Source organism: Apteryx rowi, unplaced genomic scaffold, assembly GCF_003343035.1.
Source record: "Apteryx rowi isolate R43461 unplaced genomic scaffold, aptRow1 scaffold_39, whole genome shotgun sequence".
Classification (NCBI taxonomy): Eukaryota; Metazoa; Chordata; class Aves; order Apterygiformes; family Apterygidae; genus Apteryx; species Apteryx rowi.
This window is the reverse complement of record NW_020450418.1, coordinates 3,284,530-3,301,338: the sequence shown is the minus strand read 5'-3', so window position 1 is coordinate 3,301,338 and position 16,809 is coordinate 3,284,530. Positions and strand designations below refer to the sequence as shown.

At 36.4% G+C, this 16,809-nt stretch overlaps 1 protein-coding gene across 3 annotated transcripts in view; it reads left to right on the top strand.

Annotated features, from left to right (window-relative positions):
• Nucleotides 1-6: 6 nt before the first annotated feature.
• Nucleotides 7-16,809, top strand: part of EFCAB7 (EF-hand calcium binding domain 7) — a 30,467-nt gene continuing 13,664 nt past the window's right edge. Inside the window, exons 1-7 of one of the 3 annotated variants that reach the window (XM_026074579.1) lie at nt 7-39; nt 2,598-2,785; nt 6,661-6,872; nt 9,077-9,163; nt 10,036-10,231; nt 11,791-11,915; nt 16,409-16,550. In XM_026074579.1, coding sequence (XP_025930364.1) covers nt 2,599-2,785; nt 6,661-6,872; nt 9,077-9,163; nt 10,036-10,231; nt 11,791-11,915; nt 16,409-16,550 — 949 coding nt within the window. In that variant the 5' untranslated portion in view covers nt 7-39; nt 2,598. The other 2 variants (XM_026074580.1, XM_026074578.1) reach the window with 2 other exon arrangements.

Here is a 16,809-nt window from a genome sequence, read left to right as displayed (position 1 = left end):
TAATGAAATTCATGCGATAAGAGAGCTTCCTGATTACAGGTGGGTGAGGCCTGAGCATTTGGGCTCAAAAACTTTAAGTAGCAGCAGTGTGAATCTTCCCTGTCGCTGTGCTTTTGCTATGGATGCGGGTGAGCTCCCCGCCTTGAAGCTGTGACAGGAAAGGCCAGTGTTGCCAGGGAGGGTACTACTTAATTCCCACTGGGAAGATGATTTTCATATGCTGAAATCACAGGAAATAGAATGGAGAGTAACAGTTAGCCTGTGTTGTCCTCTCATGTCAGCTGAGACTGGATTTCTCCCCACTGTCTATTTTGTCTAAAGCTCCATTTGTCCAGTCAAGATTTTAAAATGACCCAAGCCAGGGGGCTGCGAGTAGCGCTGTGACTAAACTATCACTCACTGGATTTCTGAGCAACATATTGGCAGCACTTCTTGGCAGAAGCGTAGCCAACATAAGAAATGTCTTGGTAACGGGAAGTCTAAGGATTGTAAAYGAGAGTTCACATTTTATAAACTAGTTACTGGAAAATTAACATTTATTCTTCTTTTCCTCCTTGACTTTAACCCATTTTCATTTTGTGTGTGTAACACTGGTGCTTAATTATAGTGACACTCATTTGCAGGAACCAGACTGCATCACAGTGTCCCTATGGGGTCCTTCTAATGCAAGTGTAATATTAAAGTGTCAGGCAGGCGGTCTGTGTATTATAAATAGGGTACTTCATCCATGATAAGCGATTATTATCTTTCTTTCCCAAGTGTAAAAGACCTATATAACTCAAGAAGGTGCGAGTGATTTAGGCCTCCCAAGTAGGAATCCAATGAGTCCTGAAGGGGACCCTATGATGTCGTTGTCTTGTTGCTGAACTTGAGATGTTCAATTTATTATACTGGAATATATTTTCTGAAGTCAACATTGGGTAAAATAATATGAGAGGCTGTTAGACCAACAGTACAACACGATTTAGTGTCCCTCTGTGGTGGCCCTCTAAAAACCTTAATCACCTTTGGTAGAAGCAGAAAGCCACTGTTGAAGTTTACTGGCCATTTGTGAGCAAACAGTGTTAGTTACTGCACTGAATCATTTCAATAATTTAGAAAAAATCCATTTCATAATTTTTTCRTTCTTTCTTTTACAGTTTTCCTGGTAGTGCCCTTGTACTTTAAGGTCTGAAGTTATGCAAAGGTTTATGCAAATGCTTAACTTTAAACTTATTAATTTMTATTAATTTGATTTAAATAAATTTTAAAAGTAAAATTATTTTTAACTTCACATACTTGAAGGATTAAGAGTTAAAATTTTGGCCATGTTTCACTATTAGCCATTCTTTTTGTGGAGTTATAACTGTAAAAACAGAAAACAAAAATCTCTTCTGATAGGGGTCAGCACCAGGAAAAAAAAAATGTAGTCAATTTAATAATTACTATATCACTTCTTTTTAACTAGCAAATGTTTTACATTAGATATTGTCTGTGCTGACACTATATAAAACTACTCAGTCTGCTATCTAATTCAGATTTGGGAAGATGAAAATCAGCTTGAGAGGGAAGACACAGAAATGGCTTCTCAATATAAAAGTTCTTCTAAACCTCTGTTAAACTAAAACCTCTACTAAAAGTTTCTCTAGCCACAGCAATTATTCAATAATAAGAAGCTTGACTGGGAGAGGAAATCCCGACATATATGTGATCCAGCATAAAGTCACTCATATATAGTTTTCACTGGAGGACAAAGGGTGCTTTTACCCTGCTGTTAGCACCAAGCAGCATAATATGGAATCCCACTCAACATGAGTCYGTCACGATCCTGCAGCCACAGACCTCCCGCCGTTGAGATAAGTGCTGTGTCCGTTCCTAACAGTATGTACTTTGTTATCACTGCTTGGTGAAAAAGCCTATTAAGTGAATCTGTGCCTCCAACCTGTGGCCATGTTTAATTAGTATTTTTTTCCTAAAAAAACGTTCAGCCTTTGCTACTGCTAGGTCATTCTGACCAGTAGCAACAATCAGAGTGGCCTTGCGAGCAAAGCAGTCATTCGTATGTTCGTGCATTTTGCCGTTTTGACAAATCATGCTAGGCCCAGATAATGGTAGTAAAAACATCAGAGGCAGCAAGCACTGTTCTGTACAAATTCTCACATTGTTTCTGTCTTTAGGAGAATTTAACTAATGTGGCAAGAGTGAAAACTCTAGTGGAAAGATGTAGWAAGGAGAAGTTGTAGTGACTTATTTCTAAACATGGATATCAATGGTTTACATCAGAGATGATAACTTGAAAATTTACTAATGTTTCAGGTAATATGACTGTATAAGCACTGTGATGTCAAATGTCGGAAATGAAAATAAAATGTGATAAAATGAAACCTTTTACTACCAATAAAGAACAATTTGTGAATAACAATTAGAGCTCAAGTTATTTTCATGTGTGGATCTCATGATACTTACCTGCAAAGGTAGGTAAGTATTATCCCAGATTAAGAGAATGGGAAGGATACAACCTAGAGGTTAAGGTAACTTTTGCTTCAGAGAACAAAGCAGAGACATTATTAAACAGGCAAAAGAGTAACAAATTCTAAATGTGCTTGTATTCTTCACAGAATGGCCAGCAGTCCTGGGAGTAATGCATCCCTCTCCGATCAGAAAGTCACACACTCAGAAAGTTCTCGAGCAAAGAAGTCCCAGCGTTCAGAAGAAGAAATCTTTTATATGAACTGCAGAGCAGCTTATCTAACTGTTTTAAAAAGCAGTTTAGAAAATATTAAATCAAAAGAACAACTCTGTTTAGGTAATGAGTAGATTTTTTTTTTCCCCCAGTAACTATTGTATGTGATGATTGCAGTAGGTAGTTAAACAGCAGTGAGCAATTCAATAATGAAAATATCCTAGTGCATAGGACTCACTAGCTCTTTTAAGGACTTCAGTAGTTTTAGGCAGGGTTTAGACATTCAGGCATTGTTAGCTGTATCTTTAAAGACATTTGCATCGTGTACCCATTATAAAATATATCACAGACTGATTTTTCAGTTTATAGAAACTACCATTCCTCAATATTTTTCACTTTCTTCAAATTCTTTATCTTTGTTATTAGGTACTGGATGATTCATGGAATTGGGAATAGTATACAGAGCTTTTCATCTGTAAATCACTAGTCTGAATGGGCAAAAGTCAATACCAGCTGACAGCTTAGAGGGGACCTAAGTGAGTTGTTTAACAACACCAAGTTTGATGGCAGCGTTGTTGCTTACTTGAGGTGGGCCTTAGTACTGCTTTTTGACTGTGACATTTCTGCAATAAATTGTTTTCCTGTCTCTGACAAATGATTTAGTGAGTTGGTCTCGGTCAGTTTATAGTGGACAAGTGCCCCAGCACAGCAAATCACCATGGTAACTGGCATCACTTGGTGCAGAGGTTTGCAGACTCATAAGGAGGTTGTTATTGGAGACGTGGGTATGGTAGTTTACCACCTCTAAAGATAGTCTCACAGATCAGTTCTTAGCCACTTTGTCTGAGTAATGTGTGAAAATATTGCCTTTCCTATACTAAGCTTATGTGACAAAATGGACTGTTTCAGACATTTGTGTTTCATAAGAATTATTATTATTTTATTTAAATTCTCACTAAATTAAACTGTTCCCTTAGATGGAGGTCAAAAGTTTCCATTTTTTCCTCAGTATTATATTTGTGTGTAAGTGGTATCATTGTCGGTAGTAGGACAGAAAAAAAATCACTAAATGCTTCAGTTCTGGTAAATAAAAGTTTTAGCAGATATAATGTGATTGAAAGTTATAGAGCTTAGAAAAAATTGTTTTGAAAAAATATGAAATGTCAGAGTTCCTTGCATGGAAATTATTAAGGAAAATTATAAAGCAGTTTTCCTGAAAAAATGGTATCTAGGGCTGTGTATTGGAAATTGATTTATTTATAATTTTAATTAGTTCCATATCTTACCARCTGGGTGGATTTCATTTCTGAAATAGATTTCACTACACGAGCTAAAATTTCTCAAGCAAATATAATGCCAGCTTTGCTAACTCTTGGAGTTGTAGGAATTGTATAATGTGTCTTACCTTTTTTTTTTTTCTGAGAGCACTTTAGTCCTTTTATGAAAAAGATTATTCACAGTTGTACACAATTTCATGGGATTGTATTAGGTGACCCATGAGGTGTCTTTCAATCCTATTTTCTACCTGGAGTTTTGTGATTATGTGGAAGTCCTAGGTTGCTTTATTGGAAAAAATGTTTCTAGCTCATATGATTGACAAAGAAAGCATGAGAATATAAACCTTCAGTTAGACAAAAAGAATCCAAATGCATCATTAAAAAAAAAAAATCATGATTTTTATTTTGATCTTATGGGTTTCAGAGTCCAGCTCACAATTCACTTGGGACCAGTGATATTACACATTGCTTTCTAAAGCCTTCCTGTTAGATTATCTGTATGTGTATTGCGGTATTGCAGAATTAATATATTCAAAAAACAAGCAACAACTAAAGACAAAAACATGCTATGTTATCAAATCATTTTGTCAGATCATAATTCTAATAGTCACATTTTTTCTGAACATGCGAGCAAATACTTCTCACTAATTGCTGCATTGTTCGTGCCTAAAAGACTTGAGAGCTCTGTGTTGAAAGCCAYGACTGTAAAAGCTGAGTATACTTTTTGGATGCACTGAAGTTTGTAGCTTCTTTCCCTATACCAGTACATGAAATCCTACCCTTTAGCAAGGACGCTCTTTCAGCCTGAGACTTGGTGTTATCCAGGCTTTCTGGGCTATAATAAAAGTGTCTTTATAACATCCTAATGATAGTTTTGGATAATCTGGATTTTAAAATAGGAGTGGTGTGAACAAATGGCATCTCTTTTATATATGCTTCCTCTTTCATCTCTATCCATATGCCGCTTTGGTGTGCAGCAAGTGTTTGGGCATTTTGGTTTCAAGGTCAACTTAAAAAGGGCAATTAGTGGCTCAGGCTCCAAGTCTTTTCAGAGAGGTGTGTGAACTTATTTCTTTTAAAYTTGTAAGCATTAAGAGCGAAATAATTATAGATATATGTTGCGACTTAAGTATATGCCGGCGTAGTATCATATGGTGCCAGTGTTGAAGCATCTGTGGTTACATGATGTTTGGCTAATAAGATGAACTGTGCAATATTCACTTAGATTGGCCCTGCAAAATTTTACTTGTAGGAGTTGTACTTATTCACAGAATCTGTCATTTCCTGTATTGTAATGTTACTTAAGGTATTTAGCAGAATCAATCTGTGAAGAAGTATAAATAAAACATGCAGTCTAATTGAACTTTCAAAAATACAAACTTGGGAGATGCGTTGTATAGCAAGAGCTGATCTCCCAGGGTATATAAAAATATAGAACTGCCATATATTTGAAGGATATTCTGTTAAATGTAAGTGAATACTGTGCTACATTGACATTCCAGGAAACTGTGCTCTTCATATAACCAAACACATAGAGTAATTGCCCTTCCTTGGCTGACCTTGACACAGAAATCCTTGAACAATTGCTGCRTGCCCAAGTGTCACATGGACGAAGATGTAGGCTTTGCTGTATTCTCCTGACTGCGCTTGTAGAGGTGACAGGGCAGAAATCTTTATTTAGTCCTTGGCGTTCCATCTGAGATTAGCAACAAAGATGTCTGGTTTTGTTTGTTTGTTTGTTTTTATGGTGACACAGTTGCCTATTGAGAATTGTAATGATACCACGACCTCATTTCACAGATGCTACTGAACTGCTCTCAGCTGGTATAGATTTGGTCATTGGTCAGCTGGCTAAAAATCAAACTGCCAGCCTAGGTAAAGATGAAGAATTGCTTCAGTTTCCCTAAAWTGCTTGATTATGAGGAAGGATTTAAAGGCATCTCCTCAGACTGCTTCAGATAGGTTATCTATTTGAATTTAATTTCAATTTAATGTAATACCTTCTTGACACTGACAAAATAATAGGTTCTTCATATTAAGGCTGTAGATTATACACACCGAGCTGAGTTTTACACTTGTCACTTGGGGAGGAGATTCTTTGTTTCAAGTCGGTAGGTATTTTGCCTAATTAGTGGTTTGATCCTGCTGACTTTATTTAAGGGAGTTGTCCCATTGAGTTTTGTAGGACAGTGCACATAAGTAAGGGAAAGCTGCAGATCAGAGCCAATAAGCAAAATTATAGTTGGCTACTGCACTGCCTGTGGTATTTCTGTGTTATAAAAAGTCACAGACTGCTTTCTGGTTTCTTCCTTTTCTGTGGGAGAAGAAAGTGGGCATCATTCTCAGCAGTGCACCGTTTATCATCYCTCTGCTGGATCGTACTTTGGGAGGGTGGCCTAGAATGCCGGGTGCTGCCTGTTTCATGACTCTTTTCAAAGAAATACACCGGGGAGCTACTCTGCCCCTCAGGCTGCTGTCACCTCTCTGGTACGAACCACTGAACTGAAGGGCAAGGGAAGGTCACAGTCAGTCTGTATCAGTTGAATGCGGATTACCTCTGTGTTAAGCAAAGCTGTCTTTCCAAGCTGCTTTTCCCTTGGACTGACTGTGTTTTTAAAAGAAATGTTTGAATATATGAAGTGATTAAAGGATGTTTTGAGAAAATTCCTTGTTGATACTGACAGCTCAAATATATAGTTGATACTGTGTTTTATTGTTCAGTACTTCAACAGGCTGGAAGAAATCCATCTCAGAAGACACTTAATAAATACTGGACTTCACAAACAACTACACTGAATTTTGATGATTTTTGTACTATCTTAAAAAAAGAAAAAACAGCTACAAAAACTGAACTGCTCAAAGCATTTGGAAAAATAGATASAGATAATTCTGGATATATTTTACATGATGAACTTTATAAAATTCTTACAACGGTAAGTATCAGTGAAAATTATCCATTTTTAACCATTAGTAGAGAYTTTGGAAACTGGATGTTAAAACTATTCTAAATGTGTAATAACGTGTTCCTGATCAAAAGAGTCAATAGCTGATTCATGAATTTTTTTCAATTTTATGTCTAACTTTCTGAGGTTATTTGTGGTCTTCTTCCTCCCCCCCCTTTCCCCCCTTACAGTCATGCAGTTGGTAACCTATTTGTCCCTTTTGGCAATTGCTCTTTGAAGATCAGAATTAGTAGAAAAATATTTTTAATATTTCAAAAGAATGTTTGGTACAAACCCTATCTGTACTGCAGTGGAGCAACAAAAGGGAATCAATGCGGCTCTTACTGGGTTCAGTCAGTGCAAATCCCTCTGTTCTTTACAGGACCCCCTATGCAGCCCTATGGGATTATGCCATTAACTGTGTTGATAACGTTCATACATTTACTATTCTCCTGTCGCAAGTTTGTTTATGCATGTTCAGATACAAAGTTAAAAAACAACATCTATGTACCTTATACATAAAATATTAAGATCAGTGCTTTAGTCTTATCACAGCTATGACATGTTCTGTCACTCCAGTRACTCCACAGGACCTTCTATTTAGTTCATCAGGGTCTTCAGATAARCTTGTCCCAGGGTAAATCAGTTCTTTGATTAGAGATTATGCGTTGTCAACCCAAAGGGTGCAAAAATCATAAGACTTACCTATGCATATCATTAATAGGGCTTAAAATAATGACATTTAAGATCATTTGGAACTTTTTATTTAGCTACTGACCTGCAACCATGTTTTTAGGCTTTATTTTATAATCACGAAGGATAGAAAAGCAGTTTTTAAAATAGCAGCTGAGATTTTTGTGAAATGATGAGATTCTAGGAGCTGGAACTCTAAAGAGTATGACAGCATTAAAATTCAGGTCCTGAGAGGATCTGCAAAACAAGCAAACAACTGCCCTCCCCCCAAAACAAAAGTCTTCCAAGCCAGTGCAAAGCTGATGCTCTAACTAAACTGCACAGGCTTGTACTACAGATAATTATAGTAATTTTCTTTCTCTGTTCTGTCAGTTTTTTTGCTCTGTACAAACAAAAAAACCCCTCCATTGTAAAAACCAATTGTCTTACATAGCGCAAGCACTGAGGAGCAGTAACAATTAAAAATGGACTAATAGTAGAATTTTAGTAAAGTGTTCAAAAGTGAGAATGACAGGATTTTAAAGAAACGGAGAGCAAACTGGGATTGAAAGAACAAAAAGTTTACATTTTGTTTTACTGGGTCAACCAGAAGAAATATAAGATCATTTTTTGACTTCAGACATCGTGGCAGAATATTTAATCCTCATTCTGCGGGAACAAAAAGATACAGTTGCAATGGTAAAGAAATGTTCTGTATATAACACAAGACAGAAGGAACAGATCTCGAGTTAGACTGTAGACTATAAACTCAGTAATGTTACATGAAGTCAGTGCATCATTTTATAGAGACCCAAATGAAGAACTCATTGGACTTGCCTACATTAGCAACTGGTGCTGTGCAATGAGGGGAGGACCAGGGTTTGGTTTGTTGCAATCCATTATGGATCCAGGACCATATGTCCACATCACGTTTACCAACAATAAAGTCTTCATCAGTTATCGGTCCTAGGTATACACCATGAATCCATACCTAAAGGTGATGTGAAGCAGATTTCTGTACAGCAGTTGCATATTGCCATGTCATTACTAACAGTTGTGTGTATCTGTATAGAGGAAATTGCTGGTGACTTTGACTTCACAACGATGACTCCAAGTATAAATGCAAGACAAATTCACACCTGAGAATAACCCTCAACAGTGCACTAAATTGCGAATGTAGATTGACCCACTGTAGGTATAATAGGATAGTTCAAGTAAGCGAGTGAAACAAAGTATGATGAAATTAGGTCTTGGTGGTTAGCATGCTACAATATAGATAAGAATGTCTGAGATATCCCAGCCTGTGGAAGACTTTCTGAAATCAATGAAGGTATYATTCGTGGCGGGTTTCTATAAGACACCACAAAACTGCATAACTGATACAATTCTTCTATTCAGTATTTAGTAGCATTGTAGGGACATACTTTTTTTTTTTTTTAATACAATGTTGACCTCTATTCTGGTGATTCAGAATGGTGAACACCATTCCTGATTAAGAGCTAAAACTGAGTTGTTTATTGCAGAGAGGTGAAAAAATGACTCTGGATGACGTGAGTGCCATTACTAAACTGGCTGATTTTAACAGCAGTGGCAAACTTGACTACAATAAGGTATGAAAACAGTGATATTATCTGTTCTTGGTGTTATTGGCACAATCAAATGCAGTAGATATTACCTCCGTGTGTTGGCCCATTGGCCATTGATGATTGGTGGGGTTTTTTGGTTTTTTTTTTCCRATCTGCCTATGTAGTGGYGCATGGGCTGGTATGTATTTCTCCAAGGACTAAAATGAGAGTTCTGCCTCCTTTGCTTCATCCCACAATGTACTGCCCTAACTATTATCCTTAGAAAGGTCACTTGCTACAAGTGAACCTCATGTATTAGGCAGAGTTGGTGTGAAGCCTAATAGCGTGAATGAAGGTAAGAGTTGAAGCAATGGCGGGATAAAGATGAAAATTGACAACAAACTTAGCTAATCAGTGAGAACTGTGATGTCTGTAACATTATGTAATTCTTGTGTGGGGGAAATTATTTTACACGTTGAGCATCTAATTTTCAAGACGCAATCTCTTTTCAGTTTTATGTTATTGTAGTGGCATCTCTAYGCAATGACTAAGTTTTAAACTGTGTAAAAAGCCCACAAAGATTTGTGCCATAAATATGGTGTTATGGGGGGGGAAACTACTAAAAATCACACGCAAAAAAACCCAGGCTGCAAATGTCTAGAAAGATATATAAATACTCTCTTGGATTGAAAGTCACACTTCATTTAATATTTTGACCTCCTCATTGAATCATGGCTCCATTTTACTGTCATTTGAAAATGGTCACTCTGATTCATGAAAATAAAAGTAATATTGTGTGTTAAAAGAAAATGCATTCCATCTGTTGTTCTATCCTTTGCTTACGAATGTTATGTTTTAATCCTTAAAATTTTGAGAAAGAGTGTTTTGCTTACCAGATTACTTTTTACTGTCTAAAGTTTTGTGACTTATACGTGACAACCAGTGAGCAGTGCTGCAAGACTGCACTAGAGAAACTGGAAGTTGACAGTCGATTGAGGCGTCAGCAGTTTGGAAGTCAAGCTGGAACTTCCTCTGAAGGGATCACATTGCCGGTATCTAAGCCATCACCAAGAGTCTCAAAGAAAACTGATCACAAACTTACACCGATGAAAGGTATGATTAGGGGACTGGAGCATCTCTCATATGAGGAAAGGCTGAGAGAGCTGGGACTATTCAGCCTGGAGAAGAAAAGGCTGAGAGGGGATCTTGTCAATGCATATAAATATCTGAAGGGAGGGTGCAGAGAGGGTGGGGCCAGACTCTTTTCAGTGGTGCCCAGCGATAGGACCAGAGGCAACTGGCACAAACTGAAACACAGGAAGTTTCGTCCGAACATGAGAAGAAATTTCTTTACTGGGAGGGTAACAGAGCCCTGGAACAGGTTACCCAGAGAAGTTGTGGAGTCTCCTTTCTTGGAGATATTTAAAAGTCATCTGGACACAATCCTTGGAAACGTGCTGTAGGTGACCCTGCTTGAGCAGGGGGGTTGGACTAAATGATCTCCAGAGGTCCCTTCCAACCTCAACCCTTCTGTGATTCTGTGTATTTATTTTTCATATTGGGAGCTTTCATTCTGTTAGAGTTCATTTTCTGGGTCAACGAACAATTGAGTATTTGTTTAATTTTTCTCAGATTAGTGAGGATGTCATTGACTATTATTCATTTCTGCTGTGGCAATCACGTAAATGTCCCAGTGGAATATCTGACCACCATGTTCAAATGGGCTTTGGCTGCTTCTATTATCTGAAGCTATCAAATTCTTCTTAAGGGTAAAATTGGTTGAGTCTCATGTGACACACGTGACACAGTCCAGAGGAAAGAAAGAAAATGAGTACACAGATGTTTCAACATGGCAAGTTATTTGTTTCCTTCCCTGATCAGAGATGAAACCTTAACTGTGTATCAATAAGTGAACAGTCTATTTCTTTTTTTTCCAATTATTGAGGCCCCTTTTCAGGAAGAACTTTAAACTGTCTTATTGATTGTGATTGAAGTTACAAATGTATTTAAGAACCTTCCCAAACTGGGAAAAGACTACAGGCTAAAAGACTGTAAAGGTACTGAGTATGAAATATTTGCATTTGTAGGTTGAATGTACTGTTTACTTTAAGTTGCTTCAATTCAAGCAAAAATTCTGCTGAAATTGAAGAAGTACAAAGATGACAAAACAGAGAAAGTGAAGGCTGAATTTATGTAGCTAAATCAACAGTTGCACTAGCAGGGTTGCCCCAACTTAAGGAACTGGGAGGTAAAGGCCCAAAAGTAATTTTCTTGGTCAGTTGTGCACAAGTGATGGGCTATCTGGAAAGGAAACTACGTTGTCCTGGGAAATTAAATTAGGAGTCAGATAAATGTACCCAGTTAAGTCAGATTTACCTTGATTCCAAGGTTTGTGTCCTGTGGTAACAATTTCTTGTCCTTCAGACAGATTCGGATTCCAAGGTTCTGCTATTCAGATGCCCATTCATCTGGGATGTACAAGCAGGGAAGTAAAAATGTTTGGCTAATCAATGATTAAGTATTAAATAATTACAAGGGAAGTCAGCCTATCTCACTGAAGTTTTTGTCATCCAGTTTTTCCTCTGTGTAYGTATAAATGTAAGGCTTTACAAGAAATAGCACTAGAAGTGGGATGAAATAATCTGATTGTAACTAAATATCTGTGTTTATAGGGGATAGCAGAATTTTTTCAAGACCCTCATCAGCTCAAAGTTGCAAAGCATCCATTTCTTCCACTATCAGCATGAGTGCCAGTCGTAACAGAAACGCAAAGCTAATTGAGCCAAACGCAGTAAAGGTATTATGTAAGCCAGTCCTATTGAATTATGCTGTTTTCCTCTAGGCACATATGTTACTGCATTTTAAATAAGAAACTGTTTTCCTCTGATTTTTGTCTTATGTTTTATTAATAGTTTGTCAAGGGCAGCTATACACTACTGAGACGTTTATTGATACATATTATTATTAACATTTTTATATACTGTTGGTTTTGCTGACATTTAGTTATTGAAAATAATTTTTCAGGTGTGAAGGTTTAATAGAACAAATTGTGTTTTTTATAAATGAAATCACTGTTGGATAAAACATTTAATGACTTTTTGAGAAATTTAAAATTGAATAATTTATTAGGTTGGTGAGAACTTTAAATGCTTAAGTAGTCTGAAAGATTGTGTATCATAAACCTTTATATGAAAGGTAATTGGAAATAAATAACAGACTCCAAGCATATTCAGTTTGTTGGGCATTAATTTGTAAATACATGCTGTAGCCTGAAAATATTGATTTTTATTTAGACTAATATGTTCTATCAGTATTTTGGTTTAAATAAATCACTCATTCAATATAAATTCCTGTGGGAGAAAGACAACAAAGTCACTTTGCTAAGTCAATATTTGTAGAGTGTTAATATTGATCTTTTTCGTTTGTTTTTGCTTTCTTGACTCAACCTTTACTAGTTTTCTTTCAACAGAAAATAATAGCTATAGAAATATAAAACATTAACTGGAAACTGCTAGGATACATTAAAAATGTGCACCCTGAGACCTCTGTATAAAAGGGAAAAAATGGTTATGACCACATAGTATAACTGCTGTTGGAAAACTGAACTGATTGTTCTCATGAGTTACATTTTTGTTTCAAATAACAACTCTGTATTTGTTATTGAACTCTGAAGTCCTTTATATCTTCAACATAGCTATACAGTGACATTTGTTCTATATTAAAATTTAAAAACATAATCTCAAAGGAATTTTTTGCAGTCTGTTTAGGTATCTGGACCTCCATGCAATTTAACCTGCAATTTCACCTTGTTCAAACATGATATGTAGTGTATAAAACCATCCCACAGTTTCCCAATATTGGATCCGTCTTTCCTTTTACAAGCAAGTAAAGTGCTGATTGAAAATAGCAGCTGCAGATATTGATTAATATTGATTAGCATCATACAAAAAATTAAATCATTCAATAAATGGAAGTAGTTGTAAGTAGAACTGCTATATATATATTTTTTAACCCTAACTATTAAAGGCCCAGTACAAACCCCTTCAAAATCGATGAACAGATACACAATGGTTTATTTAGGCTGTGGTTCAGGATCTAACAGCACAAAAATTCTTTTCATTCATCTTATATTCAGAAATATTTTTCTCCATAGTCTTTTTGGGACAGTAAGAAAATATTGCCATCATGAAGTTGGACCAATGCCAAAGGTGCAGTTCTGACAGAAAAATACATTGGAACTCAAAACACTATGAACATCTAAATTTWAAAACAGAAAACATGAAATGTATTCATAGCACAGGACAATTCTTCCATTTGTTCTCTTTTTGTCAGTGGAGTTGTGTGACATGTTCAAAGCCTTGGAAATAAATTTGGGAACAAAAAATAGACAAATCTGTAAGTGTTGCAGATTTGCATAAACAACACGCTGACCTGTTGGGCTTCAACTGTAGTTGATTGATGATTAAATAAAACATGGCTAACAATTTTTAAATTTTGGCAAAATATTCTTCTTCTTATAGATTTCAATCAAGATTAAAAGATATTAACAAAACAAGCAGTGTATCGTGTTCTAAAATGCTCTCTCTGCTCTGGGTAACTAAATCATCACAGACAAATTATCCCTGCTAAGGAATCTCACCTTTGCATTTTGTTCTACTGAAGTCAGTGAAAGACTGGTATACCCAGTGCAAAAGAAATATCCCAGAGGAGTCTTTTTATTTGGAATTATGCATGATGTGTGGATAGTTCCCATAATGACTTACATTTTAATAGCCTTAGAATACAGTTTTTGGGCAGTGACCAACACTGGGAGCAGCAGCTACCTCCTACCATGTCTTTAGCATTAACATTTCTAATAAGAACATTTCCCACTATGTTAGCTRTTATTTGACAAGTTTATGCCTTTATATTTCACATCCTTTATCATGCATTGAAGTAACATACTACATTCAAAACAGAAAATCTTCTTTTGACTTCCCAAATTACATACCTTCTATACTGTGACATTGATAATTAGAGAATATAGCACCACCTTATGCTCCCTGCAAGAATAACAATTCAGTATATGACTCCTAAAGCATTGTTAAACTTCTACTTGCTGTTGGTCACAACTTGACAAGGACTTTGTTCCTTGAGATGTTTTCCCTGCTTATTTGGATTATTTGATGTCTCTATGTTAACAACATCTCTCATTTATGTGAGTGCAAAACTGCAGGAAGTTTTTGTCTTTCATCTGAAATAACACTAGAAAAATGGAAGATGAGCAAATAGGACAAAACTACTCTCCATGGACCATGTAAATCAGGATGATGCATTATGCTACCAAAACTATTGGAGTAGTGAGGCTGAAATAATTGTTGCTGTTCATCTGACATTTTGTTCATCTGACAGGACAGGGTAGTCTTACCRTAGTAATAAAGTACTTTGAGATTAAGATAGCTCCCGGTTGTGTAAGAATTGGAATTCTCAGTATTTATCCATAATAATGTTTTGTTAAGGATGATATATTTTATTCCTTTAGTGTGAAGATTCTTTTCATATCTGAGTTTGCGTTGTTTTGGTGAAACTGATAAAATAAGAGTGATTCATAGGCAAAATGTGKAATCCGGGATCAATTTGTTAGGTTCTGCAGCGTCTTTCTGTGCTAATACCTGGAATGATTTTCCTCAAGATACATCTTTACATATCAAGATCCAAGCTTATGTATCATGAAGATGAATTCAGTAATGTTTGAATGGGAACTGCCAAGGGGTTGATCCTGTTCCCATAGAAATCAGTGGCAAAACTGTGGCAGAGGATTGAAGGCTCTTAAATCCACGAGTTCYTGAGTAATTTATATTCTTAAGAAATGAAGAGTTCTGAATAAAGAAATCTAGAAGCTGCATATGTGTTACCAAGTGTGTTACTTGGCATCCCAGATATACTTGCACTACCAAAGTCCAGTTCTAGCCTGACACCTGTAGGTCAGTGACTGTAAAGTACTGTCAACTGAGGGTGAATGCGTTGAAGTGAAAACTGATTCTGTAAGCGGTGTGGAATGAAATATAGCACCCTGATGAAGACCAGTTGGCCTTAGAATGAGTTAGTGGTCATCCTCCTTACTGGGCGTTACATGCAGCCCCTCTCCCTTTTTTACAAGCTTGTCTCTCAAATCTTTGTTAGTTTACCTGTTACACTGAACCCTAAGCAAAGGTACAGGCTCCTGAGCAGAGCTCTCTGCTAAGATTAATCTGAAAGATTCTGTCTGCTAAGCTCTGCTCAGAACCAGTGTCTTCCATCGCTAGGAAAGTAACTAATGGATAGTAAATGTGGAAGTAAATGGGAGTAAATAATGGATTTAATCAAGACTAGGGAAGCAAAGACGAGAATATCTTCCTTTCCTCAAGGCATACAATATTTCTATAAYGACTTGGTTTCTCTTTTGCCAAATGATATTTGAAATTGAAAATTGGGACCTGGTTAAAAAAAAAAATCAAGCATGTAGCTGTTTTAGTATCTCTGCAAACTCATGGCTTTTCTAGGAACCTTGTTATTCACAAGTGTAATCTTCCCTTTGTGTCTTTCCAATGACTTTGATGGAAGCCGAGAAGTATCACTTTCTTACAAAGAGGATTCACACTAGCTTTAGCCAAATTCTGGCCAGCCTTGAACGAATGTGAATGATGCTCACTTGTGTCAGATTCTTCTGACGATGGTAATGAAATGCTGTTAGAACCCTGTTCAGAAAAGTGCAGTGACAGCAATGAGGTTTATGGATGTGCTTAAATGTTTTACTGAAGTAAAAGCTTTTTGGAACTGGATCTAAAAAATAACATGCTAAGCAGTTAATTAATTTGATCTGTACTTGTGCTTGTAATTTSTCTGAGCAAGTAACTCCTCATTGTTCAAGCTAATCAGTTATGTTCTTTGCTTGATTAGCCTGATGAGACTAATACAGCACAAATTCCAATATTTCAATGGTAAATCACACAGTTCTGAGAATTTCTGAGTTCACCTTGCTTCATTGCAATTCAAATTTCATTTCAATTATTTGAGCATTGAGGTAATCTGTATGTTTTCAAGCATTTTCATATATGAAGCAATATTACTAACTAGTCTGCAAAAATTGACTACAAAAAGGACTATTTCAGAGAATTCTTTAAAGGATAAGATCAGTGCTGTATTTTGTGGCGTATTTTATGCAGTATTCATCTAGATACAGTTTAGATCATCAAATTAATACATTTAAGAGAAAGATCTTTGATCCTGATCAAAGATCAAGACAACATCTAATATTTGCTTGGTTTCCAGGAATGGCAATGTACACAATCCAAAGGATGCTTCTACTTAGAAGATGATGGTGAAATCATTAGTCACAAATACAGGTTGCACTTACCTCAGAGGTCTACTGTATGTATTACCATCAAGCCTTTAAACCTTTGTCAGGTAGAAGGTAAGCACATTTGGTTTTGTTTGGAGAACTTTCTTCTTTAAAAAATGCCTTTTCTCGCCAGCTGGTACATCTCACACACACGCACACACATACACACAGAGGTGCACGTGTAAACACAGGGAACAGAAAGTGAGGACTGCTATGAAACTAACTGTATACTGACCATACCCCCCCCCACTAACGGAAAAGCAGAGAACTGTTTTTCCTTAAGTTATCAAAACTGTTATTTGTCACAATAGCTGGTTAAAAAAATTCAGCT